The sequence below is a fragment of the Cnephaeus nilssonii genome (genome assembly GCF_951640355.1).
Source record: "Cnephaeus nilssonii genome assembly, chromosome: 13".
Classification (NCBI taxonomy): domain Eukaryota; kingdom Metazoa; phylum Chordata; class Mammalia; order Chiroptera; family Vespertilionidae; genus Cnephaeus; species Cnephaeus nilssonii.
In genome coordinates, this window is record NC_137084.1 from 22068614 (window position 1) to 22096512 (window position 27899).

Here is a 27899-nt window from a genome sequence, read left to right on the forward strand (position 1 = left end):
AGATCGCTTCTGGAGAAGGGGGATGAGGAATCGCTTGATAATGAATGTGACTTTGGAGGCTTTGGAGAAAGAGTAGACTTCAACAGAAAAAGCTAAGGAAGGTGATTTAGGTAGAAGGAAGAGCAAGAAAATGGGAAAGTGTGGGGCATATTGAGAAATAAGAAGTCAACAATATGTTTACCTGTTTATTGATCATGATTGACACTAGACCAAGCACTTTTTAAAATCAACTGGTCATCCTCATAACAACCCTGGAAAGTAAGTAGTTTGGGCCTAGAGAGTTTAAATAATGCCCATGTCCCACATCTCGGAAAGGGAGAACGAGACTCACAAGGGGTCTGATGGATTGCAGAGCCTGGCTCTCGACACACCGTACTGCAGAGGGAGTTGTCATGAAGGATCCAGGCCCTTGATTCCTTTTATTTCCTCTCTTCTCTGCTGGAAGCTGTCTGTATGCAAGGTCAATTTTTGTGTCTCTGATTGCAGGTGTACTGAAATTTTACATTTACCTTCTTCAGCTCGGAGGTTGTTCAATGAAAAGGGGAAGGAAATCTTTTCTGTGAAAGACCTTCAAAGAGACGAACTGGTAAAGACATGAATGAGAAACTGGATATATTCATATATGAATAATATTCAAAATGTTTTAAAATATAAGACTTCAACCTCTTTCCTCTTGTTTTCCCCCTCAGAGTTATCATAACTCACCAACCATCAGAGATGAACACTAATAGCTGTCGAGAGCTTACTATGTGTCAGGCATGATTTTTAGGGTCGTATATGAATTAATTCATTTAAGCTCATCACAACCCTATGAGATGGATGCTCTCATTTTGTAAATAAGGAGACCAATTTATTAACTGCTTGTGGTTTCTATCCTACTCTAAAGGAAATAGATTCTCTCTCTTTTTTTGGGGGTGAGAGGGCCTTCAAAATGTAGTCGTTTAATGATTTATTACTTAATGATAATATTACCTTTTCAGTCAAATTTTTTCAAAGCCCTGATTTTATACCTACCTACCCCCCTCTTCTCCTTTCCTCCTTCCCTCCTGCTCTCCTTCCTCCCTGCCTTCCTTCTCTACTTTTTCTCCTTCTTTTCAAAATTATTTTAAAACACTTTTTATTTTGAAATAATTATAGATTCACAAGAAGTTGCAAAGATAGCATGAAGTACTTTTTTAATACAAAAATTGAGATCCATCAAAGTTGTTGCCCTTATCAATAGTCTGTGCATTTTTCATTGCTGAGTACTATTCCATGGTGCCACAGTTTAACTACTCACCTATTGTAGGAAGTTTTGATTGTTTTCAGTCTTGGCTACTGCACATAATGCTGCTGTGAGCAGTTGCATATGGGATCAGAGGCTCATTGCTTCGATAGGTATACGTTTCATGTGGGGAACATTGGATCAATCCTGACCTGTCCATTGCTCATCAAAAGAAGCAACTCTTCCTGAGGAATTTAGCATCAGACGTTTCTAAAATGCAAGCCTTCTGCAATACACGTAAGACAGAGGGTAAGCACTGGAGTTATTTACCTTAATGTATACAGCCAAAATAAATACTTCATGATAGTGCTTCTTTTAAAAAAAAAAATTAGTTTGCTTATATAGGTTGTATTTCATTCCTGCACCTTGCTGTTTAGCACTTTAGACTAATTTTTGTATTTAACAGAGCTTCACATTTTCATTCACACTGCACTTTGGTTGTGCAAAGAGAACATAATTTATTTTGTCTTTAACACATTGGTCTTCTTTGTGAGCCTCATGCACCCCTACCAAGGACAAGACAAATGTTCAGTCAGGTTTAAATTTTATCCCATACATTACTTTAAGTAGTCCCTTCAGGGCGGGGATGGGACTTTCAGATTTACCAGGTTCCAGTCTCACTTTAGTTCCTCTCTAGAATGGAAGAAAGAATTTGGGGTGCAGATCCTCTTGCTCTCTGGGCCCTGCTGGCTAAAGTCCATGGCTGGGTGATGGTGTCCCATTCTTTTGGCTCAGACAATGCTGGGTGGGTGCTACTTCCTGCCTGCCTAGCCCCTCCTCTGGTTCCCCTGGCCCTTGGAAGCCTGGTTGTTGCTGGGTAGTCATCTCTGTAAGTCTTTGCTTCAAGACCCCTTGTCCTTCATTGGGCAACCTCTTCTGGAAAGCGCTCAGTAGGATTGTCAGCAAATCCTGGGCACAGCTGCACCTCCCAGAAACCATTTCCACATTCAGATTTAAATGGCTTGTTGAAGGCTGCTTCAAGGGTAACTGCCTCAGTGTCCTAAAATGAGCAGTGTGCACAGGACTTCCTTGGTGAGCTCAGATGCCTGGAGTGAAGCCTGTAGGGGAACAAGATCCCTCATGCTGGGTTTCTGCCTTCCTCCTCTTCTTGCTCTTCTCCCCTCAGGCCCAGAAACAGTTGTTTTTTCCAGGTCAACCCTGAGAAAGGTCAAACCTTTGATATGCTAAATGGGAGCTGAAGGCCTTTGGAAAGATCTTAAATCAAGACAGTGTCATCCTGACTTTCACAGCCATTGACTTATGCTCTGCTTGAAAGTCAAAACAATCCTTGTCCTCTTGTAGCATTTCTCATCTCCTTATGGTCTTCCTCATTCATTAAGGCTGCCTCAGGCACCAGGACAAAGGTTCTATATGTAGAATGGCAAGAAGGGGAAATTATTAATATAATTAAAAACATTACCCTCTTGCATATCTTGAACACTGTACAGTAAACTTTGCATGTGTGTTTCAAAGCCTTGGGGACATTCACTGAGGAGTTTGGGTCTCTACAGAAATATATATATATATATATATATATATATATATATATATATATATATATATACATATATATATATATATCCCATTAAAATAGAACGTACAACAACTTCATTGTTTTTGGAAAAACTTAGTGTTAGTATTTTTTACTAAGAATATCTTTAGAGGAAAGAATCTACAAAATTAAATTGAGTAGAAACCCAATGTATTCGCTAAAAAGCAATTATCAGTTACTCTTAGGATGTATTTATACCGAATAGCTGGAAATTTTCTACATTTGTATTTTAGCATGTGCTTTTTCAAATCCACAGTTCTCTGCAATTATAACTAACCTGTCCTTGCAATGCATGCATTTCTGCTCAGCTCTTATTTTAGAAGTCCAAAGTGACATTGTGTCTGGAGCCAAGCTTGCTGTGTGTAAGCCCGTAGCAACTTCTGGAGAAGAGAAGCAAAGTATAGAGCCAGAGGAAGAGCAAATGCAAAAAAATGCTTTAACCACGGGAAGTGCTCTCAGTAAAACTCTGTAAGTGATCAGTGTGGACAGAAAAGCTGCCTGCTTAGTATTTGAACTCATCTCATTAGCCTGATAACAGCACAGAGCCCAGTAGGGAACCCATGCCAAGTGTGTGAAATGGATGTCAGGTGAAGAGCTCATACTGAATCGGTTTCCTGGCAGAGGGATAGTGCTGGAGCTTCACAGTTCTACTTTCACAATGATCTACTTTCAGTCATGTTGTCATAATGCCACTATTTTTTAAAGACTAGAATATTAGAATCGCAGACATTTATTTGAAGAATCCATCATGTTTTGTTTCCATAAATGTGGACCTTGGGTATGCTTCTTCCCTAATGTAGTTTCAAGTTGGGTGCATGTGAATGTACAGCTACCATCCTGGACTCTGAAATGGCTTTCTGATGGGACTCATCTCCACAGTCATCTCCTTTCAATTCACCTGAAGTTCTATCTGTGGACAACTGTCTTTCTAAAACACAATCCTTTTTTGTACAATTCTTTAATGGCTACCTGTGTAGACAGAAAAAATACGTAGTCTGGAATCCTGAGCCCTTCTGACCTGGTCCAGGCCTGTCATTGACCATTCTTGTCACCCCCATGCCCGCCTCACTCTACCTTTTTTTCTTCCTGCCACATGAACTCCACCATCCAGCTCAGCAGCTACAAGCTGTCACCTGAACGTGGCATGCTCTGAGCTACATTCCTTTCTCTCCACCTGAAGTGCCTTGACTTGCCCTGTCTTCATCCATGGAATAATTTTTCATCATTGAAATCAATTATAGCAATGATCATAGATAGCAAGATTCCACACACACCCCCACCCCCTTACCACACAAACAACCACCAACCTGGGAATTCCTTGAAGGCAAAACCTCTGTCTTTTGTGAAGAGCAGGGTAAATTGATTTTAAACATTATTGAATAAATAAATGATTGAGTTTTCAAATCATAAAACCACAAATAGTTGATCTATTGCCATTGCAGTAACTGTGAAAATTAATTTATATATAATTGTTATAACCTGTCTAAAAACACTGTTTCTGTCCTTAATTATAAGAATACCAACTTTTATTTTAGGGTTCAAACTTTCAGATTTTGATGAGTGAGTCATCTGGTCCGATGTCGTATACCAACAGAGGCACCAGAAAGCCCTTTGTCAGAGAGAATGATTTGACCTACATGGCATCTTACTCAATGGTTAGGGAACTGACCACAAACTTTCCCAACGCCCCTTTCATTCTTCTTCTAAAATATGTATCATCTGGCCTCTGAGTTATTAGACTGCACTTGGAAAAAAATGAAGAGAAACTAAGAAAAAGAACATCTTTGAGAACAAACATTGACAGTATTCTGATTCATAGATTTCATCAGGCTTGGAGTCCTTGAGGTACAAGTGATGGAGTCCACCCAAAATATAATCCAGGAGTCTCCTGGACATTCCAGGCAGGCCCTTTTGATACAGTCTTCTTGAATACTCCTAGTAACAGGGAGATCACTATTTCACAAGGCAGCCCATTTTAATGCTATTATTTAAAGCATCTCCATCTTATGATTTCTTCTGTATCTCTATGCAATGCCCTATTCCTCTTCTACTTAAGAGTCCTTAAAATGTTCAAAGCTCCCCATCATTAGCCCACCGGGTTATCTTTTTTCCAGACTAACTTTCATTGTTTCTTTGAACTATTTTCAGTGGGTCGATTTTAAATCATCTTACATTAGAAAGTCACTGTAAGATTTCCCTAGACTTCCTTAGATATGTTTGGTTGGCAGTTTTCACTTATTTGGGAAATAGGATGGCTTAAGAAAGGACATCCATAAAGCAAGAGACTGGGCCATCAATCTGGAAGGAACCCTTTAGATAGATGGGTTCTGTGTAAAGATTTCTGGTAAAAATGGTAAGAAGCACAGTGAAAGAGACACTGTGGGAGCACTGACCTCTGCTGTGATGCCTTATGGAAGAAAAGGCTTTCAGAGCCTGGCACTGGGATGGGGGTGGGGACACCTTCCCTTTCCCTTGCTGTACTGCAGGCAGGCCCTGCCCTCCTGGTAAACTTCCTCTCCTACTACCTTTCCCCTTACTCACTGCATATCGGTCACACCAGTGTCCCTGTTCCTCAAATGAGACAAACACATTCTTGCTTCAGAGACTTTCCATTTGTTCTTTTCTCTGCCTGGAATGCTCTCCCTCCAGATCCTCACATGGCTGACTCCTTTCCATTGTCCAGGTCTCAACTCAAACATCATCTCTCACAGGAGCCCTCTCTGAGTCCATTCCTAAACTAGACCCCACCCCAACCAATTTGTATCACAATATTCTGTTTTGTCCCACTTATGGCACTTATCTTGTTTATTTATTCATTTTCTTATCTCTCTGCTCTCCTCTAGAATGTAAGCTCCATGAACTCTGATAAATTATGTTTTGTTTACCACTGTATTCTGACACTTAGAACTCTGCAGCTATCATATAGTAAATGTTCAATAAATATTAGTTAAAGACATGAATAACTAATAATGAATAATTAGTTTTATGAATGAATGGATAGACAAATGAATGAATTCATATAGCCAGATGGATTTTAAAATGACCGTTTTAAAATTGATTTGATTCTACTTCATTTGTCTGGAAACCCAAGAGCATATAGATAAAGTCCAAGTTAAAAAATGAAACATCTGGATTTGGAGGAAGAATATTGTTTACACACTACTAAATGTGTTAAAACTAAAAATAACCTTTTCCTCCCTCTTTTTCCTCAAAGAAATGGGAAAGCTGTTTTTTGTTTTGTTTTTTAATTTTCAACACAAGATGGCACTGTTGTTTTTTTAACAGTTACTGAGAGTTTTCATTTGAGAAGCAGCTTGTGCTGCTGTTCTGAATAAGGTCGTGATTACTCACCAACTGCATATCCACATGTCATACTTTTGTTACACTGGAAAAGTGTATGGTCTGCTCTGCTGACATAGGAGTTGTCCCTGAAGATTTCGGTAATTTGATGTTGCTTACAGTTACATCAAAGTACCACCAAGCCTTGGTGGTCACAGCCTATCTATCCTAGAGAGTTTGATTTTCACATATGCATATTTACAGTGCTGAAATATGCTTGCTGCTTTGCCTGTATATTTATCCTGCTTTCAGATGAGCAGTTCTCATACTGTGTCTTGATCCCACGGAAGGCAAAAGTGCCCTGAACAGTGTGGCCTGGAACTGGATATATACAGATCTGTGTGGTGGCTATGCTTCCATGCTCATCTTCATCTTAAGAAGCCAGAAGGCGGGCACAGTTATTCCAATGATGACTATTTACTCTGAGTGTTTTAGTGCATTATTCTCTATCAGAAGCTGGCACTATTAGTGCCAAGACTATTTGAGTCTCCCTAGATTCCTCTATTGAGTGGAAAAGTTAAGTTAATTAAGATTCCGTTAACGTCTAATGAATAAACTTTATGAAACCCAACAATCTAGCTGTACTGTTCCAGACAGAAATATGACCCACTTACGGGATGGGTACAAGGATTTTCCGTACATGTCTGTTAGGAATTTCTTAAACTACTAAGTAGTCTTAGTCTTATAATTTTTGAAACATAATACATGTTCTATTTTTTTCTGAGTAAACCTAACAAAGATGAATGCTGTTTATTATGTGATAAAGCAATTTTATTTAGATCTTTTATTTAAAAGATCTAAATTGAGTATTAGTAGGATATGGATTTGCAATGTTAGGCATCACTATGGAAATATGATTTATAGGTCTGTCAGTATCCTTTAGGATGCGATCAGAATACGCCTCAGAGAAAATTCTGGGAGTATGAATCCAAATTCTTAGACTTGTGTTTGTTTATGAACCTTGATAGAGATTCACATGCAAAAGCCCATCTCCGAATGCAGGCTCGTCACACGCCTCTTAAGTATGCCTGGCAGGAACCTTCTCATATCTCTGATGAGAGCAACTGTTTTCCAAAGAAAATGCAGGAAGAGATCTTAGAAAATGTGGAACCACAGAGAAAATACAGGTAAAAAGTTTCAATGGATTCCTTATAGAGATTTCTAGCTGGTCTTAGATTTTCTCACTTTGGGGCAAGAATATTCCTAAGGATTTGCATTACTGTTAGCTGCTATTTACATCAACGTATACATTTTTGTCTTCCTTGTGTTTTTGACTGAAGTATTTGCAAGTACTGATGGGAAGGTCCTTCGCACTTCAGCTAAATAATATAATTTATTTTCACTGGTGTGTCTTTTCTGCTAAAGCTCATCCATCTTTGCCTCCTGAGAAGGAAGCACAAAGCTTGTATATTTGTTGAATAAATGTGTGAATGAACTTATGCATTAACATGTAAGATGCCCTGATGTCTTTAAGAAATTAGTAAAATGCAATTTCTTCTTTTTTAAATTTTATTATTTTCTGGTCAGTGCCCAGTGAAACGACAGCAATCTATCATCTTTAGACATTTGCTTAACATTATAGCAGCTTATATGTATTAAATAGTTTTGGCACTTAAACATTTAGCATTAGTCTATGCGCTATACACTAATAAATGTTTATATTAGTCTATTAATGTAAACATCTATTAGTTTTAATAGGTGTTTATAAATTAATTTAATTGCCAATGCATTGTGATGTTTAGTATGTTTAATAAGCTTACTTAATCCCTTAAGAGCCTTAGTAAGAGATTCCTTTAAATTAACTTATTTGCATATTATTATTTTATATTATATTGAGTTGTTATGAGTGTGAGTTATTAGGGAAAATTGAAAAACTTGGAGAATAATGTTCTATTTGCCAAGAGTCTAGATAGAGGATAGAAACACTCATGGTTTAAACAGAACTCCTTTATTTTTCTCTGTTTTGATACTACATGCCTTCTTTTTTCTAACTTCTTTTTCCACTTTAACTAAATTATCTCTTCAACTGAATGTCTTTTTTCTGTGCTGATGAGTTTCTCATATTCTCTCGGATAAACATTTATTTCTGTTACTAAATAAACTCAGAATTCTACTCTGTACATCAGTGTGGTAGTGCAAATAGCATCGCTGCTGTCCCAAGGGTGATGGCTCACCATTGTAAGTGAATTTGGTTCACAGCGGGTCTCCTGCCGACAGAACCTGCCATCTCCAGCACATCAAGGGCACGGGGTACTTTTCTTCACATAATGGGATTTTCTTTATCTCAGCCATTCTCCAAAGCGGAGTAAATTGCAGAAGCTCTGCCACCAGCAGTTTGAATACAGAGATGGGCAAATCATAAGCCATGCAGCTCCTCAGCTAGTCCTGGGGGTGCGAGGTCCAGACCTGCGTTCAGGCATGGAGGTGGTTTTGGTGGAGAAAAAAGCCAATGACAGTCATCAACGCTGGATGCACAAGGAAGGCAGCAGGTGAACGCATTATATTTAGGGGTCAATATATCAACAAGTGAGTGGGAGATTTGCATGGTCCCCCCAGAGCAGGCTCATGTATATTTGAGGGCTTTGGATTTTCTATTTAACATAGCCAATACATTTTTATCCTACTCAAGGAAGAGAAAGAGAGTGAGAGCAAATGTAAATGCTCAGTAGTCTACACACAACTTATTTGCTATTGATTCAGAGAAGAAACATGAAATCTGACCTACTGGGTTTCTTAGTTTTAACTGGCCTTTGAGGTCAAGAGAAAACTGGACTCTCATCTAATTTTATTTTTATGATTTGAAGGAATAAAGAATTCCAAAAAGACCTCATTTTTTAAAATTTGCTTTTCATAACTCAAGCTCTTGCACCTCCCCATATACATGCCTTCCCTCCCGTCCTTCCATCACACAGTGAAAACTAATTCTTACTTATACAAATATATTAAGACAATTTGATGGGTGGCCCTTGTTTGGATCCAGATTCAAGCCAACCACTATCAGACAGTTATTGCTGAGACAATCAGAGAAAATTCAAAGCAGTCTTGGTACCAGATAATATGAAGGAAGTATTGTTATTTTATTGGGTGTTATAATGGTTATGTTAAAAAAAAAGAAAACTCTGATCACTGGAATATATATATTGTTATAGTACAGATATAATTAAGAGCTATCTCAGATTTACTTTAAAATTCCAGCAAAAGCAAAAATGTTTAAAGTTGGGAGGGGAATGGATGAAACAAGAATGGCAGAATGTTGCTCACTGTTGGGTCCATGGTGGTTTCTTCAACATTTCTCTCTGTTTTTCGTGTGTGCATGTTGGAACATTTCCTTAACAAGAAAGAAAATAACTCCTTGGTTTTTAGATTGGTTTGCTTCAGGTTCTACCATTAGTGTTATATGGTGGGTCTCCAGGGGCCTCTTCAGTCTTTTGAAATGCCATATAAAATTTGTGTTTATGTATCTCTGCAATACAGTTGTTTTTTTTTCTGGAAAGGAGCTATGATTTTCATTGGATTCTCAAAACGTGTGGGATGCAAAAGGTTTAGGAATTGCTGCTTTGACAGAGATTGCATAAACTTCAGCAGGGGGCAGCAGAGGGCCCAGCATGTGCAGGAAAGGAGCTAGCCTTCATCTGCTCAGTCTGAGATGAGCAAAACGGCCAGCAAGGGAGACTTGCTGGGCTTGTTTTACAGAAAGCTGAAAAGCCAACATGTAGATGGACCTGGTGAGTGTTTTCCTTGGCCCCATTCATCCTAGCCTAGCTAAGCTGTCTTTGCAAAGGGACGCTAGGAAGCAGGTTTTTGTCCCTGTGAGTGGCTTGCTTTATGGGACCAGAATGCATTCATTCAGCTGTAAAGAATGTTCACCGGGCAGTGTTTTAGGGTTAAGAACAAAACAATAAATATCCCTGCCCCTACAGAGTTGGTACTACCCCATCTCTACTTTTCTAGAATTTAGCAATGCATCTTACTGCCTTGGCTTTCTGTATTATAGTACAGGTCCTGCTTGAGCCTCGGTTGGAATTCGAGCATGGCTGAGGAACTGGGGTGAACACACATGGGAAACATGACCCAAGAGAAGAGAAAGCCAAGCATGATGAGTTCAACTCAGAAACACTTGTTCATGGGAAGAGAGGGCCGTTTCTGGGTCCTCCTGAGTGTCTGGCACTGGTTTCCTTTTCCATCCTCATTGCTGTAGAGGGAGCAGGAGGAGGGCACGGCTATTGGAGTGAAAATAAAACAGAAGTCTGCCTAAAACGCTGAAACATTGGACTATGATCAACACTGCTTTGGAAAATGTAGCCACATGTAACATGAAAGAGAACAGCCTCTTCCAATCTCCTTCCACTTTCCAAAACACTCCACAACTTGGCCTTCTTGAGGCCTCCCCATGTCAAGCCGTAGAAGAGAGGGGCCATTGGTGGGAAATGGTGGTATTGATTGATCTCTGGTGGGAAACTCCAGAGTCTGGAGAGAAGAGGTGGAGGAGTGAGGGGGAGGGGCAGTGGGACAGGATTTGCTCATGAGCACATGGGTCACCATCTGGAGACTCCACAAACATTTGGGCAGAGGTTTTGCAGAAGTCTGGATGATTAATTGTGGGCACGATTTAGAGGAATATATGTCCTATGGCAGAAGTGTGTCTGCCTAGTGACAGTAATTCTTTCTTTCACATTTCCCCTTGGCATCTTGCTGTGTGTGTTTGGGTTTTTTCCCTCCGCCTAATTGGATATTGAAACCCATCAGTTGTGATTACCTGGTGAGGCCTGGAGAACCTTGGATTGCACTGTGTAGCAGAACCTGTAGAAAATTCGTTTATGTGAACCACTGTCTTTTGATCCTCCTTATTTTGTACAGGCAATAAGTTTACGTTTAGGGAGGCAACTGCCCTTTCAGTATTTGGAATAATAGAGTGTGGGCAGAGTATCTCACTGCCAACATCGTGAGAGGTTCTAAGGGGCATCACTGTGCTGAGAATTGTCTACTTTTAGTCCTTTCATTCAGGCTTGATGGGATAACACATCATCTCGGCTGGAAGGGCAAGAGTGAGCAAGGGGACACTGAAAGGCATAGGAAATTGCTAATGTCTCAGTAGCTTGGTTTTCAGCCCCACAGAAGTAGGTCCAGATCAACTTTTGAGATAATCTGGCATCTTCCTCCCATTTTCAACTCCGGCGCAATCTGAGTTAATCATTTGGTCTCTAAAGGAAAATATGAAAAAAATATGAAGAAATCCTCAGGGATGAAAATTCCCTCATCAGCACTCAAGGTTATAGAGGGGGAAATTCAGCATCATGGAATTTGGAGCTCAAAGGAATCTTTAAAATCATCTAGTCTTAGTCACTTGATTCCAAAACTAGGTAAACTGAGGCTCAAGGAGATTAAGTGACCTGCATGTGTTCATAGCATGGGTTAATGGAAGAGACAGTGGTATTGTGCTGGATATTGCTAGGACAACAGAGTAATTTCTCACCTTGCTCTTTGGCACACAGGGGGTTTTGTGTAGAGTTCTATAAGCTCAGGCTTCCTGCAGAATATAAGTATTCCTGCTGTGGGCGAGCACCAGTTAGCTGCATTGTTCAAAAAGGAAAAAGAATAACCAACTCTGCAATGGCTGAGCAGGGCACTGAAGCCTGGGGAAGCTGCTATATCTATTCTAGTCATTCTAGTCAGCAAAACACAGAGATAGCTAGCTAACTAATCTTGGCATCTCAATAGGTTACTGCAGAAATATGTACTCATTCATTCATTCACATACTATTGAATGCCAATAAGAATGCAAGGTGCAAAGTCCTCAACATGCTGAGGCTGCAGAGAGGAGCAATATAGAATATCAGCTCCCTTGCCGTGTGCACCATCTTCATAAAAGCCGAGAAGGTATTTGAAAAAAATGGAATATCCACTTTGGATTTAAAATGATACTTCATTAACTAACAATAGAAGGAGAGAATACATTGTAAGATTAATAGTGATTATCTTGTAGAAGTCAGAGTAATGTTTAAAATTGTGTTATAATTTTACTATAGTCTTCAATACTTTGTATATTTTTTACAACGAGGATATATTGTTCTTTGTTCAGAGATTTAAATTAGATATCTGGAATTTTTTCAATCTTGAAAAATATATTACTTTTATAATAGATCCCTTCTCTACTCCCACATCATTAAATTTTATGTTCAGGAGGAGTTGTATTTTCCACAGCAGGAGTGCCACTATTGGTCTGTAATGTAACTATGTTGACAGAGGGAAAGAATTGGCTCTTTCCATATAGACAAGAGCCTAAAATGGTCCGTTTATTTTTGCTTTTAAGTGATGCAAGGAAAAGAATTTGAAAGTTTTAGCTCAATAATTTTCATTTTGTTTTCCATTTGAGGGGGCCTTATGTTAGCTCCAATAAGATCACATAAAAATATTCACCACATATCTTGGACTTTTAGGGAAAGCTCCTTTAGGAAAAAAAATTGGAGGAAATCTTTTTTAAAAAATCACAACCATTAGTAATAATCACAAATACGAATACTATGCAACAGACAACATTCATTGCATTTCATATGCATTAACTCATTTAATTCCCACAATCATCTGATCAGGTATTACCTCATTTTACTGATGAGCATACTGCAGCAGAGTTGTTAAGCAGAGCTGTAGAGCTACTGACAGGTGGACCCAGGACTCAAACTTAGGCATTGTGGCTCCCACTCCGATACACTGCCTCCCATAGCAACTAAATGGGGGAGGAGAGTATAGCAGTCTAGGTACAATCTGGAGGCAGAAAACGTACAGTGATTTAAACAGGAGAAGCTTAACATAAATGATTATTAAACAATGATAAAAGAGTAATTATCGGATATTTAAACAAATATACATTCTATGTGTATGGCTGAGGGAGAGTATGCAAGAAAGGACAGACTTGGACTTTGGCCCCTCCCCAAGGCTGGAGTTCAAAACCCATTGGGAAGGTATGGTTGCAGCCCACTGGATGGCAAAGAAAGGTGCTGCTTTGCCTGGCCAGACCTTGTCTTTGGCTGCTGGGCAAGCAGCAAGCAGCCCTCTGGAACATAAATGGGGGTATAACTGGTTGCCAGGCACATGGGCATGTAAAGGGAGTGGGGGTGCTGGCATGGCAGAAGGCCTGGGGCATGCAGGATCTGTGTCAGGAGAGCCTCAAGCAGGCGATCATGAGGCCAGGTCAGGGCTGTGAAGGTGCCGAAGGCCCACGCATTCTGGGCACCTGGTTGGGGAAGAGCATCACTGGATATCCCACTCCCAGTTAGGGACGCCATACACAGCCAGAAAGAGGAGCCCCTTCCTCCTGCAGTGCTCTTCCAGCACTCTCCGTGAGAACCCCTAGCATCATGCCTGCTGTAAAGTGAGAGAAACACTTACAGAATTCACATCCATTGTGGAGACAAGAAGTAACACACTAATAAGTGGCACAGAGGGAGCTCTAAGCTGGTCATGCTGCTGTGTAATGTGCCTAATCCTGTTTTCCCAAGGACCTTTCACCTGGTGAGGAACCCAGAGCTTGTGCTGGCAGTGTCTATGACCAAGATGGGGAATGAGGTCTGCAGCTATCCAGTTATTCTTCAGGTAAGATATAAAGAGTAATCATGGCCCTTTATTTAGTTAAATGCAAGTAAAGCTCCATGCGTCCTTGTTGTGGAGAAAGAAATTGGATGTCACAGAATTCTATCTTGAATGCTATTGCTAAAATATTTACAACCTTCTGCTTAGATTTCAAATTGAACATGTTCATGTAGCTCTTAATTTAGTTTAATCCAACAGATGGTGGTTGTGGGCTTGCTGCATGTCAGGAGCTATGCTTTCTACGTAAATCAATTCCAATGGCAAGCACGAGCAATTGTCCCAGCAGCATTCACATGGCTTGCAGTCTCAGTGGTGGGTACAGTCAGTGGAATGAATGGCTGCTGGATGCACCGCATGTTTTAAGTTCAGTGGCAACTAGAGTGAAAGAACATGGTCAGAAGGCTCTTCCTGAAGGATGTGAGCTCAACAGTGTTAATTCTAATTACACGTTTAACATACTTTTTGCAAATATTTATAGCAGCCAAACAATTTTTGGAGACTCCAAAGAAGTCTGGCTTCATTTAAGTTTTAGGCAAACACCTGGGCAGTTCTTTCTTTTTATGTTTGTTATGTCATCCTCACTTATTTGTAATCAAAGACACTCCTAAATAAATATGTGTTTATGTGTGTTTTTCTTGGTAGGAGGGGAGAAAGTTTAGGAGCAGCTCTGCTCTGAATTTACTTTCTGATTCCTCCACAATCTTTGCCTTCTTTTTGGTGAACAGAATATATTGTCTCCAAGTAACATTTCTTTTATCCCATGGTTTTAATAGCAATGAATCCAAAATTGGGACAAAGCAATCTGGACAAATATCAAAGCTTAATTAAGTCTTCTATCCTGATGATAAATATGGGCTTAAAATTTGTTCTAGGAGACACAGTATATATAGCATCACATTCTTCCCTGTCAGGTGCCTCTTTGACAGCGAGATAAAAACCTCATGCAGATGCAAATTTAGTACCTTAATCAGTTTCATAAAATTATAGATATGGATGTTTCCCTTAAGGTTCCCATTTTATAAGAAATGAGTTTGATACCAAGATAATTTGTATTAACTTTCAAGATTTTTTGTCATTGCTGCTGGTGTTCCATTTTTATTTCTTGAAGCAATCAGTTTATGAGAAAATATTAAAGTTCAAGTAAATAAATAACAATGAGGCATGTTAGGTTAATCTTACTAGCCCCTCCTCCCTGTTCCTTGAAATATAGTCTTTGTTCTCATACCTCTGAGGGATGCTCTATTATCTGACCTATTAAATCAATTCTTAAGGTTCATTTATTTTCCTCTTAACTATCAATCTCTCCTTGGTAAAGTAAGTATTATTCATTTTAAAGGTGTCATATGTTTAGTTGGAACTAATCTGGTTTAATTTCTCTTAAAGTGAAACAACTTATTTCTTTACTTATGTTTGAACCAAGTTATATAATTTGAATAAGTATGCTATTCCCATTACTTATAACGCTAAGTGTATTCACATTTTAAAAAATCCTCCTTAATGACCAATGAAATGTAAATTAAAATATCAGCAAGCTATTAAGTTGAAGATGTTTTGGCAAGAGTGTGAGGAAAACAGGCCATTTCTTATACTATTGGTGGACTTGTAACTACAATAACCTTTCTGGAAATTATTGGCTGTGATAAAGTTCAATATTTAAAAGTGATTGTGTTCTTTTATTTGCAATTTTACTTGAGAAGTTTGTTCTAAAGAAGTTTTAGATTTACACAAAGATTTATCTGTATATATATTTTTTCACTTATAGTAAGGAAAACTTGAGAATCTACATGTTTAATTTTTAGAGAGTGGTAAAATAAAATATCCCTAAAAGCAAATAGTATATATCCTTTAAAAATGTTAAAAAAAAATTAATGGAATATCCTACCTAATAAAAGGGAAGTATGCAAATAACCATCACTCCGCTACGCCCACGATTGGGCCGGTGGGAGGCTGGGGGCGGGACTCGGGGTGGCTGATTGGGCTGGCGGGGGGTGGGGACCCCGTTCCTCTCACCGGCCCCAATGGCCGGCGCTGCAGGAGGACCCATGGGGCCGGCAGAAGGCGCCGGTGGCGGAACTCGGGGTGGCCGATTGCGTGGCTGCCGGCATCAGTTTTCCGCCAGCATCAGTTTTCCTCTGGCCACCCGCCAATCAAAGCACTGGCGGGAGGTGCTCTGATCATTAGGTGGCCAGAGGAAAACTGGTGCTGGAGGAACTCGGGGTGGCCGATCGCGCTGGCAGGAGGCACTCCGATCGGCAGGTGGCCAGAGGAAAACTGGTGCTGGTGGAAAACTGGTGCCAGCATCCAGGTGAAGGAAGGTCTATTGCACGAAACTTCGTGCAACGGGCTTCTAGTTGTTAAGTAAAAACAAAAACAAACAAAAAAACAAACCTAATGCAGCTATCAAATTGTATCTATTTTGTGATCCTATTTTTGTAAATTAAAGAATGCATATTTATAAATATACTAGTGCCCCGGTGCACAGACTTGTGCACATTGAAAGGAAATTAATTAGAAGATTGCCAGCGGGGCGGGACTGGGCAAGACGGGCAGGACACGCCCTGGAGCCAACCTCCTGCAGTCCCTACCCGGCCGGCTGCACCTGGGGCGGTGCCACGGCTCAAAGGGTGTCTGCAGAGTGAGCGGGGTCCCTCAGGCAGGTGGGGGTCCCTCAGTCTGGCCTGTGGGGATCAGGCCAAAACTGGCTCTCCAACATCCCCTGAGGGGTCCCGGATTGCGAGAGGGCAGTTCTCGGGTGATGCACTTCGGAATTGGGCTCTCTCCTCTCTGGTTCCGGGGTGTGTCATCTGAGAACTGCTGCTGCCAAGTCACTGCAGCTACCAAGTCACTGCAGTTTGGCAGCTCCTGTGTTGAGCGTTTGCCCCCTGGTGGTCAGTGCATGTCATAGCTACCGGTCGGATGGTTGCTTCGCCTTTTATATATATAGACTAGAGGCCTGGTGCACGAAATTTGTCCACTTAGTGGGAGGGGGGTCCCTCAGCCTGGCCTGTGCCCTCTCGCAGTCCGGGAGCCCTGGGGGGATGTCTGACTGACAGCCTAGTGGGCCCACTAAGCTGTCAGTCAGACATCCTTAGCATTGCCACGGAGGTGGGAGAGGCTCCCACCACTGCTGCTGTGCTCACCAGCCATGAGCCTGGCTTCTGGCTGAGCAGCGCTCCCCCTGTGGGAGCACACTGACCACCAGGAGGCAGCTCCTGCATTGAGTGTCTGCCCTCTGGTGGTCAGTGCACATCATAGTGACCGGTCATTCCACCATTCGGTCATTTGCATATTAGCCTTTTATTATATAGGATATGCTATAGATGAGGCCCCCTAGAACCATAAGAAATGCAAAAAATTCACTGTTAACTCATTCTCGAATTGCCCCCACTTAAAATCAAATTGCCCCCCTGTGGTGCATGTGCTGCACCTTGGGAACCACTGGGCTTAACACTTTTCCTCTCTGAGCTTCATTTCTGAATCCATACGCATACACCATGGGAATTGTAATCTCTTCTCCACCTACTTCACTGGGTTGTCATGAGGAGGTTCTGAGCTAATAAACGTAGAAATGTTTCATCAAGTAAGTGATGTCTACACAGGAAGGGATTGTTATTTTTAAGCCCACGGGTAGCAGGTACTGATTAATGATTGTTTCCTGGGACTGTAGCTATCGAAGCTTTGCAGAGGGTTCCGCAGGCCTCAGAGGAGCAGGCTCTGGCCAGCATCCCTGTAGCAATGGTCATCCCTGGAGGCACTGGCAGGGGGTGTGGGGGGCCTATAGGGGGACACTAGGGGGGTAGCGAGGCCGAAGGGGGAGAAATTGTCAAATTACTTGGCGTCATTCTTTAAATTGTACATGGCCGTTTAGCATCTGTACTGCTCAGGGCAGGGCTCCAATCTCCTGGAGCAGGGCGGGGGCCAGGCCAGGGTGGGGCCAGGTGGACTAGGAGGGTGGGTTTAGCCATGCCCCCGGCAAGGTTCAGTGCACTTCCACTGCGGAGAAGGCGCCACTGCTGTCAGGGGGGGATGGGTCTGACCCTGGGGGGCCACTCAGGCCTGCCTCCACCCAGGTCTGGAGTTGTAGGGAGGAGAGGCATGCCCAGCCCCAGTGGAAGCGGCCCAGCAGCGGCAGGCCGCGGGCCCTGGGTGCCTTGGGGGCACTGACGGGTCGTTGCCAGCGTGCTATTGTTGTGGGCGCCCCTGGTGGGGGTGGTGGGGGAAGAGATTGGGAGTCAGAGGTCCGGGCTGCAGCTACCCCCAAGGCTGTCTTCTCCCCATCCAGTCAGCCTCCCTGTCCCCCCAGGGTTGTGGGGGCTGGGGTAGGGTGTCCGTGCAGGGGGATTGGAAGAGCTCCCCGTGGCTGCTTCCTCTTCCTTCTTTGCAGTCCGGGTTCCTGTCAGGCGCTCTCCTCAGACCCCCAGGAACTTGGCTCTGGCCACCCCACCCCTCCATGGCTCCCTGCAGCCCCCACCCCACTTGGCTCTCCCCGGCTGCCCGCCTGTCAGGAGGCTGCCATGGCACCCTGCTGCAGACAGTGCGGTTCTGGGGCAGGGTCTGGGGATATGGGGAGCAGCTCCAGTAAAGTTTAGTAAACCCCAGGTCGGTGTCTGATTTGGCTGCAGGGCCTTGGGGGAGTCTGCCTGGGCGGGACAAAATCTCGCTAGACCCAGAGTCCCACCCCTTGGCCCCGCAGCCCCGCCCACCCTGTGAACGGTCATGATGTGACGGCGTCCTGGATAATTTGCATATTCCTCTATTATATATATATGTGTGTGTGTGTCTGTGTATATATATATATATATATATATATATATATATATATACATATATGTTTATAATAATCAAATATCAGATATGTAGTTATGTAATAATCAAATATGTAGTTACAACTACATAGCAGAATGAGTAATTATCTGTACTTTCTGAATTTATGCAATGAAAACTATGGCTGCCATAGCCAAATCATAAACTCTTCCATTTGACTCCAGATTTTGTCTTTTATTCCCCCCCCCCCCCCCCAGAAATATAAGCCCTATAACAATGGGACTTCCAATCAAAAGTGGAATTACATTGAAAATAAGAAAACTTTTATGGCCTTCCATAGCACTGCACTGGATAAGGAAATCACAGCTGCAAATTATGCTGGAATTTGTACATCCTCTATAGTTAAAGAAGAAAAGATTGATCAACCAGTAAGTGGTTCCTTCCTCGTGAGGATAAAATAAAAACATGGGGAGAGGGAGTAATTTAATAAAGCCAGAAATTATCTTTATAGAAAACTTATGTTCACTTAAATTGAGCACTGATTTGTAAATGAACTCGGGGATTCTGGGTGGGAAAGAATGAGGGAATATTGATATTACTCCCTGCTTATATGGTTCTGATGGCTCCCTATCACCAGAGCCATCTTTGGTTCATCATCAGTTCACCAGAACACACATGAGGGAGGACAATCACACATACTACCCTCCACAGGTGTGCCTGCCAGACCAGGTGTCACTCCACGCCATAAAGCATCCTAACATGCAAATGAGTGTAAGTGACTTTAACTGTATTACACTATACCAAGCATGGGTCTACACATTCAATACATTCTAATTTGTAAAGAAAATAATTTATCAAGTTTGGTCCTTTAATTTTTATTAGTAAGGAATTACTTGGACTTTACAAATACCTGAGATAGTGTGGGTCAGTGAGTCAAGCTGCCTTGCTGTTGTTGGTGACCATTTGTGAAAAGCCATGGCCAGTGTGGCTTTCGGGTTCAAAGGCTTAGAGAAAGAGCTGACGTGCAAAGTAAAACACAAGACAAGAAATAATAATTTTGAAATTATGGGGGGAAGCCAGGGAAAACTTAACTGTAGTAGTCAAGTTCCACTGAGTCTCCTTCTGGTCCGCTTTTATTACTAGAATACACAATTGCCTTTTAGGAATGCAGACAGACATATCAAAGGTGATTGTTTAGTAAACAGTAAGATTATCAGGTCAGGGGGGAGTTTGCTTTAGGCCATTCAGTCAGCAGTAGGTAATAAAATGCAAATTCACCCTGTGAATATCAAAGGAGTCCAGGTCAGCCTTCTGACGACTTCTCACATTTATATTAATTACTGTTGATCTTGGTTTCCAGCAACCACTGACACACCTGAAATCTCATAAAGCACCTATAAGACCCTCCAAGACCCTCTTTACTCTGCTTCTTAGATGTCTCTAAACTGCTGCTGCTTCTTTTTTAAAGTAATATATTTTTATTGATTTCAGAGAGGAAGGGAGAAGGAGAGATAGACACATCAATGATGAGAGAGAATCATTGACCAGCTACCTCCTGCATACCCCCTACTGGGGATCAAGCCAGCAACCCAGGCATGTGCCCTTGACTAGAATCGAACCCAGGACCCTTGAGTCCACAGGCTGACACTCTATCCACTGAGAAAAACCAGCTAAGGCCTGCTGCTGCTTCTTTACTTATCATTCTCTAGCTCCACTGAATGAGGGATGTCCAGGAGTACCATGCCATTTTGCATCTCTCTGGTTTTGACTGTGCTGTATCCTGTACCACTTTCTATTTTGTCTGTGAACTCATAACTGTTAGCAGATACACTGTCAGACTAGTAAGGTTGTCTTAAAATAAAACAAGTCAACTTGGAAAGGCTTCCACTATCCAAAGATGAACCATTTAAGCATCAATATGCTAATTAGTGCAGTGGCTTGACATACATCAGATATATTTAAATACATACTGATATTAAGCAACACAGCAACAACTCATTGGTCACAACTAAATGATGCTATGAAACCAATTCATTGCTTTGAAAAGTGGAAAATAAAGAATCAAGCTTTTTTTTTCCTTCATTTCCTCAGGATAACAAAATATTGGGTGAGAAGTTTCACTTATAGAAATACTAGAGGCCCGATGCACGAAATTCGTGCAAGAGTAGGCCTTCCTTCCCCCAGCTGCCGGCACCGGCTTTCCTCTGGCACTCGGGACGCAAGCTTCCCTCGCAGCCTAGCTTCATCCAGAAGGTCATCTGGAAGGACGTCTGGTCTAATTAGCATATCACCCTTTTATTATTATAGATTCTTGCTAATGAATGAATTGGCACACAATTCATCATGAACCCCATGCTTTTCTATCTAAATGATTCTTTCTGTATGTAATATTCATTCAGTTCCACCCGAGAGGGGATATTTAATTTTCCGCCTTCCAGTAAATTGTAGAAAAAATGGAAATCAGATGTGCTGATAGAGAAATTCATAGTGAAATTTGAGAATGACATCTTTGAAAGTATGATGTCAATGTTGACTTTGAATTGAGATAGCTCGGTGTACTTAAAGGAGTAGTTGAACAGAATGGAAAAGGCAGAACAGCCAAGAGCTTGGAATCAGAAGTCACAGTTTCATATCTCATCTCTGCCATGTGCTACTTGGGAATTCTTGGATGAAAACTTTCCTCTCTGAACTTTCATTTTATCTTATGTACTAGTATATTGAAGCTGTTGATACTAACTCTGACTGTACTTAACTTTCAACCTTGTGAGGAACAAAGCCAATTAGAGAGTCTATGTGAAGGTAGTTTAAAATGTTATCATGGAAATTTTCATGCATATTCAAAGTTGAGAGATTAGTACAATAAATTCTCAGGTATCTCTCATCAAAATTCAACTCTTAACAGGGTTTAGAAACCCCCCAGACATGATATCACTTCACCTCAAATGTAAGCATGCACCTCTGAGAAATTTGAACATTTTCTTACATAATCTTTATGCCATTATCACATCTAACAGAATTAACAATAATTCCTCAAATGCCCTGTTCTTAATTATATTTCCCAGGTTCTTCTACAAAATTCTTCTTATGGTTGGTTGGTTTGAGTCCAGATAGTTTTATTGTGGCCATCATTGCAAATAATCAGCCACATTTTCTAATGGCCAAATATCAGATATATAAATTGGTGCTCCTTTACTCCAATAAGTTGTGGTTTTGTTGTTTGTTAGGGGTTTTTGTTGTCTTTTTCAGCATCATTGTGAACTCATAGGATTTTGACATATTCAAACATATTCTGTGTTTTGGTTATCATTCTTTTTGTTGCTCTTAAATTGTCCCACTTAGGGCCTGTGGAGACTCCTCATGTTGGCTCCTGTGTGTTTTTGACACAATTCCATGATGGTTTTTCTTTCTGGGCACCACATGATATCCCTTGCTCATTTTGTGTATTTCTTGCCCCAAATATGGAAGTAGCCATTCAGCCATTCCTCCAAGAAACCCTGATTCTGGGCAAAAGTTATACACATTATGTTGAATTGTTATTGTCTCTAAGCATTTTTAGTCAACAGAGTTTGGAAATAGGTTCTTCTTTTAAAAAAATATGTTTATTAGTGAGCAAAATAATGCATTCATGTTGTGTTTTCATTCAGGAATTAGAAAAATGCTTTATTTGTAAAGTGTTCTACAAAAATGCTGCTATAATTTAGGTGTTTCTATATAAATTCACCTTTGTCCCTCTTTTTAGGGATACTATTATCTCTCACCTTCTGGAAAGAAGAAAATGACGCTGTGCCTGGCCTGTGGACGATCCCTGAGAGCAGGGAAGGGACTGCAGCGGTTGCCTGCAGGGCTGCCGTTCCTCTGTGCCTCAGGCTCCGAGGCCCAGAGGCCCTTCTCACGAGGGCCTTTCAAGACCATCCATGTGGCCGAGGTGTGTAGGGATCTGTGCTCTGCTAATACCTACGCGGCATCACTTTTGAAACTTCGGTGCACTCATTATCTGCCTTGCACTCAAGTTCATCTCCAAGCGTCCCATTCATCTTCCTCTGATGCACCTTTACCATTTCACCTGCATTGATTCTCTTTTTCCCATTGTAATTTAAAATACATTGTCTATTAATAGTTCGATACACTCTTTGAAGTTAATTGGGCACTTCTGCGGCTTTAATCATCTCCTGACACCTTCCACTGCTCTCTGTGTTGCTTTTAGATGAGGAAATCACTGCGAATCTTCACTTAGTGGAGCAGCTTTTATGCTTCTATCCACGGGGTAAAGTCCTTTTTACAAGATGCAGCATTTCGGGGAGAATTTGATATGTCGTTGTCAATGACTCTTCATGTCGGGGGCCTGAATTCACGCACCCATGTCTAATATTATTTATAGCTTATGGAGAGAAAAACCTCTGCCACTTTCCTGTGATCTTAATTTAAAATGGCACCATTTAAAAAGCCTTTCTTTCAAGTTTAGACATGAGAAGAGCTAAGGGGAACTTACGCCGCTGTATAAAAAGGAGCGATTCCTAAGAGGGGGCAACCTTTGGGCCTGGTGTGCTCACCAGGGCTTGCTGCCCATCCCCAGATCACTCCCCTCTCCCCTCCTAAACCCGATACCCGTTGTGGGGAGGGGATGAGAAGGGGATAGTAACAGTTACGTACACATCCGCTGAAACAATAACTCTGAAGGAGAAAGGAAGTCAGTCCTCTGGGGAAGTCATTGTCCTCTGCTTGAGGGAGAGTGGGGTAGTGTTTAGGAGGTAGCAGTGAGCTGATTGGAAAGCCCGCCCAGTGTCCATCATCTCAGACAGCGCTTTTCCCGGGGGGCAGCATCCTGTGCAGGGCTGGACAGGGAAAGGTGAAGTGTGGTGTTCACACCCTCGTTACCATGTGGTGAAGGCCACGCTCATCCCCTCCTCATTCATCAGTATCTGCCACCAGAGGAGGGCATCATCCTAATGCTAAAGATTAGGAGAACATCTGTACTGTGGGAGTCCCCTTACTTCAACCCCAGGCTCTCTCTGGCCCCAGCTTCCTTCCCCATCTGCTGTCATAAGAGAAGGCAAAGTAGAAGACAGGAGAAGGCTAGGAACACAGCCAGAGCCCCAAACTCACCCAAGACTCAGCAGCAGGCTGGGAAGAGAATGAGTTCTGACCTGATAGCCATCCCACCACAGCATCCAATACCTGTAGCATGTGGAGTGAGCATTTCAAAATGTAGATGCCACACATGTACACGCACATATTTATCAAATTGAGAGACGGGAATATACCTGAATGACAAAACTGGTAAGGAAAATGATTAGACCTATGATTTTTTTTTTAAATCAGGCTGATTTATCTTCTTCTGAGGCTGAGAAAACTCTAAGTCACTATGAAGAACATCTATTATCTTTACGGATGAAGACCTGCACACAAGTTGTAGCTCCTATTGGTATGGCAGCTAAGCTCCAAAAGCCAATGAAAATAATTGCATACAAAAATGGAGATGGATATCGAAATGGGAAGTTAATTGTGGCTGAAACATTCCCCATGGTAAGTGGCTCTCACTTAACTGCTTCTTGCATCCTCGGAAGTAATGATAATGGTGATTCTTCTGACAAGAAAACAGCAGTGGAATTGAGTGATAAATGTCCCTGGCCAGTTTCACCAATTTATGCTGATAAGATCAAGATCTCTGTTTTCGTAAAGATTTTCTTTTTGATTGTATTCCTTAGGAAAATGAGAAAGCAGAAGATGGTTTGTAGATTGGGTCCAGAGCAATGATACATAAAAGCAAAGGGAAAACAAAGCTACCAGGTTTTCTCCATTTTTGAGATAGACACCTTTTCTGCCTTCCTTCCCATTCCAACTTCAAGTTGTATGTCATCTGCATAGTTTAGAAGATGCCACCTCCTTTATCACTGCCGAATCTGAGCACTTATTTGTTTATAAATAATTTGATCCATTTGATTTTCCAATTGGAGAAGCCGGGGTTGTGCTGACAGGGCATGTGTGGTTTCTGTCTTAGTGGCTGTCGCTGTATTCAACAGAAAAGGAAGAGAGCCCCAAAGGCCACACCCAGTTTTGTCCTATGTTTGGGGATGATCTTGTCAATACCCTTAATGACATAATTTACAAGGAAAGTTATATATGACATGGAGTTATCCTGGAGACTTCCTTGCAAACACCCACACATACGCACCCTTGTTAATTCACCTCTTTGGTGGAATACAAATAGAATTTTTAAACTAAGGTATTGTTGTTCAATGAAATAAGCCAAGTACAAACGTTAGCAACTCCAGGATTCATCCTGGGATCCACAGCTGGCTTTTGTGATCTTTGGCAAAGTTATTCTTTTAGCCTGTTTTCCCATCTGCAACGTGGAAGTAATCATATGTGTCAGCTTTTGGTTTAAAGGTCAACTACTCATTTATTTTAAATAGTTTATCAAGATGACTACAGCAATATCATACCTTATAAAGCAACAAAATTGAAAGTGGATTTCTAGGTTAAACATTTTTTAAGGAAATACTCCAAGGAAACATATCAGCTACTGTTTTAAATTTTTGGAGCTATGACTTTTCACAGCTAGATTGGACTCTTGCTGTATGAAATTAAGTAGAACAATGTAATATCAAAAAGTATCTCCAAACAAAGATCAAATAGGCAGTTATTCAGCTTTCTATTTTCTCAAATTAAAGGATTTTCTTCGATTTCTAAGATAACAAGCTCTTCATGATCATTCCCAGTTCTGTCACTGTTTCCTCTCAGTTCCTTATGTAACTGGACAAACAATGGGTCCGTGCTGCCTGTCACCACTTGAGCCAATTAAGCAGAGACAGGGTTGAATCATTATGAACATTTATTCCAATACTGCCGGCAGTATAGGAGAGCAGCAGGTCATCCACAAAATATCTGCTCTGCACCCCACCATAAGCCCGCTGCTTATATTGGGTAAAGGGACAAAAATTACATGGGGAAATAGCCAAAGGGTATGCCAAATGGGCAATTAACAGATAAGCAGGCTGGAGATTTACCAAGGCCCACAGGTATGCAAAAGGGCTGGGCATCTTCAAAGGGCTAATGATATGCAAGGGCTGGGGTCTTCAAAGAGCTGATGATTCTGGTGATTCTGGTTTCTGCACTGAAGTTGTTCATCTTTCCATGATTATAGGCAGCTTCAAATGGGGAAGATGGGCTGTATTTCCAGGTGCGTTACTGCCAGCCAGGTTAGAATGTGCCTTCTTTAGTCAAGACAAAACAATCATGGTTAACAAAGCATGATTAATATTTCTTACAATTCTAGCTGGTTCCCCAACATTCTATTTCTACCCACATCACTTACAGTCCATGTTATCCAGCTTCTTACAGAATGCACGGAACAGCTTGGTCTTGCCCGAGCAGCCTCCAAAGTATATACTAAAGATGGAACCACAATCCTTTCCCTGCGTGAACTGGTTTTATGGGCTCTAGATAAATCATTTCTCCACAGAGACCCTGAGGAACAAAAGGAAGAGGCAGCCCCCGTTGGCACAAAGGAGACAACTATTAAAAGTATAGAAGGTTGGTTACATTCTACAAGGCTGAGCTGATTCTGCTGTTTGGTCAGAAAAAAAGTGAATTGTGATTCTTTCACTCAGTCACTAAAACAATAAATAAATTGCCTGGAATTTATAAAATGTGTTTGAGAGCTTAGCTACTTTATGCAACTTGAGCAGCTTTTGTTCTTAAATTCAGAACCCAAACCAATTGGAGACCACTTGAGAGAGTGGGGCTGGATCAATGCAAATTTCTCCCTAAGATTTGGAGGAAACTATATATGATATAGTTTCTATTATTTCACAATGATGTGGTTTTAGCACATAGAATATTTGATTTCCAGGTTCTGGAAGATTATACTTTCAAACACTCTTTTTTAAAATTTTTATTTAAAACCTGGTTTTCATGCAGGACTATCAAAAGGGCATAGCCATCCCTTCCCCTTTGTATTCAAAAGGTTATCCTTGAATCAGGCAGGCCCATTAGCAGCTGCCCCCTGTGTTGAATTGTGGTTTGGTGTTATGCCACCAGTTTGAATTCAAGAACTTGAGAGAAATAGGCACCTGTCAGAAACTCAGCATCATGCTTACAATGGAGGCAGTGGTTAAAGGCATAGGCTCTGGGGGGCGGCGGATGGCCTAGATTCTAATCCTGTCTCTGCCCCCACCTAGTTATGTGACTAAATCTCAGTAACCTTTTCTGTAAAATAGGCATGAACCTACCTCAGAGCATCATTTTGAATATTACATGAGAAGATGTATGTAGATGTCTTAGTAAAATACCCAGCATATATTAGATTCTCAATCTATGTTAATTTCTAGTGTAGGATATTATTTGCTATATCACAAATAACTTCTTTATAAAAACCATGGAATTGCTTCTCTCAGACCTCAGGACCAGGAGGAGATGTATATCTTCTGAAGAATTTCTTTCTTTTTGTGGGCTTTGCAAATCTTGAAATTGTGTTTTCCATTTTGCTTTGGCCACTAGGATGCTCAGAGCCTAAATTGTGCTTTACCTCTAGCAAATAAAAACAATATGTATTCATGTCCATTTAATAATAAAAATATTAACTGGAATTTTTTTATGCCTGCCCAATTAAATAGACCAAACACTATTTATTCTATGTACTTTCCTTTTTTTTCCTTTTAATCATTCCAACAACAGAGTGAGATAGACATTATTATTCATTTATAATATGAGGACACTACAGCACACTATCTCTGGCTGTAGTCTATTCCTATACTCCTTTCCCCCTTCCTTGGTTTTTCAATCTCTTTGTATTATCTCTTTTCAGAGTAGATATGTTGGTAAGCCACCTCAAATTCCCTTAAGAACTAGGAATCAAAATGCATAATTATAATCAGATTACTTTAAATTCTTTGGCTTCTATGAAGTTCTGATCAAATTTATATATTGGCATCAATTTTGGTATTGCCTACTTAAATCAAGTCATTAATGAAAAATGAAATATTTTGAATAAACAAATTAATTCAGTAAGCAGATTTATTCATCATTCATTGAACAATGGTAAAATGTCATTTGTTTCCCAGAAAACCCAAGACTGAAAGTGAAAAACAAATTATTTCCAACATCTGTGACATCCGATGGTTTGGATGATATAGATGAGTCTTTGTTCACCCTCCTTCACAGAAACCCGATTGCCATCTGGGTATCTTGTGGGGAACCATTTTTATCTCCCAATGGTAAGGGGTTTTTTGTTCTTGCTTTCTTTCAAGTATTGTATGAAGGGAAGGAGAAATAAATTTATAAGAAAATGAATTAAATATGTATGTCAGCATAACATCACATTTATACAAAGAACAGAGGTCTATCAATTAACATGTGCACAAGGATAGCTATATTCCTATATTTGCACAATTG

General features: G+C 41.0%; 1 protein-coding gene across 1 annotated transcript in view; it reads left to right on the plus strand.

Annotated features, from left to right (window-relative positions):
• Positions 1 to 27899, plus strand: part of DCDC1 (doublecortin domain containing 1) — a gene marked incomplete at its 3' end in the record, with an annotated part of 318067 nt that overhangs the window by 261708 nt on the left and 28460 nt on the right. Inside the window, exons 23-33 of the mRNA XM_079788060.1 lie at positions 487 to 586; positions 1378 to 1513; positions 3125 to 3284; positions 7124 to 7282; positions 8444 to 8644; positions 13652 to 13745; positions 18764 to 18934; positions 22246 to 22431; positions 23826 to 24029; positions 25838 to 26039; positions 27569 to 27721. Of these exons, the coding sequence (XP_079644186.1) occupies positions 487 to 586; positions 1378 to 1513; positions 3125 to 3284; positions 7124 to 7282; positions 8444 to 8644; positions 13652 to 13745; positions 18764 to 18934; positions 22246 to 22431; positions 23826 to 24029; positions 25838 to 26039; positions 27569 to 27721 (1766 nt within the window). The remainder of the gene's footprint in view (positions 1 to 486; positions 587 to 1377; positions 1514 to 3124; positions 3285 to 7123; positions 7283 to 8443; positions 8645 to 13651; positions 13746 to 18763; positions 18935 to 22245; positions 22432 to 23825; positions 24030 to 25837; positions 26040 to 27568; positions 27722 to 27899) is intronic.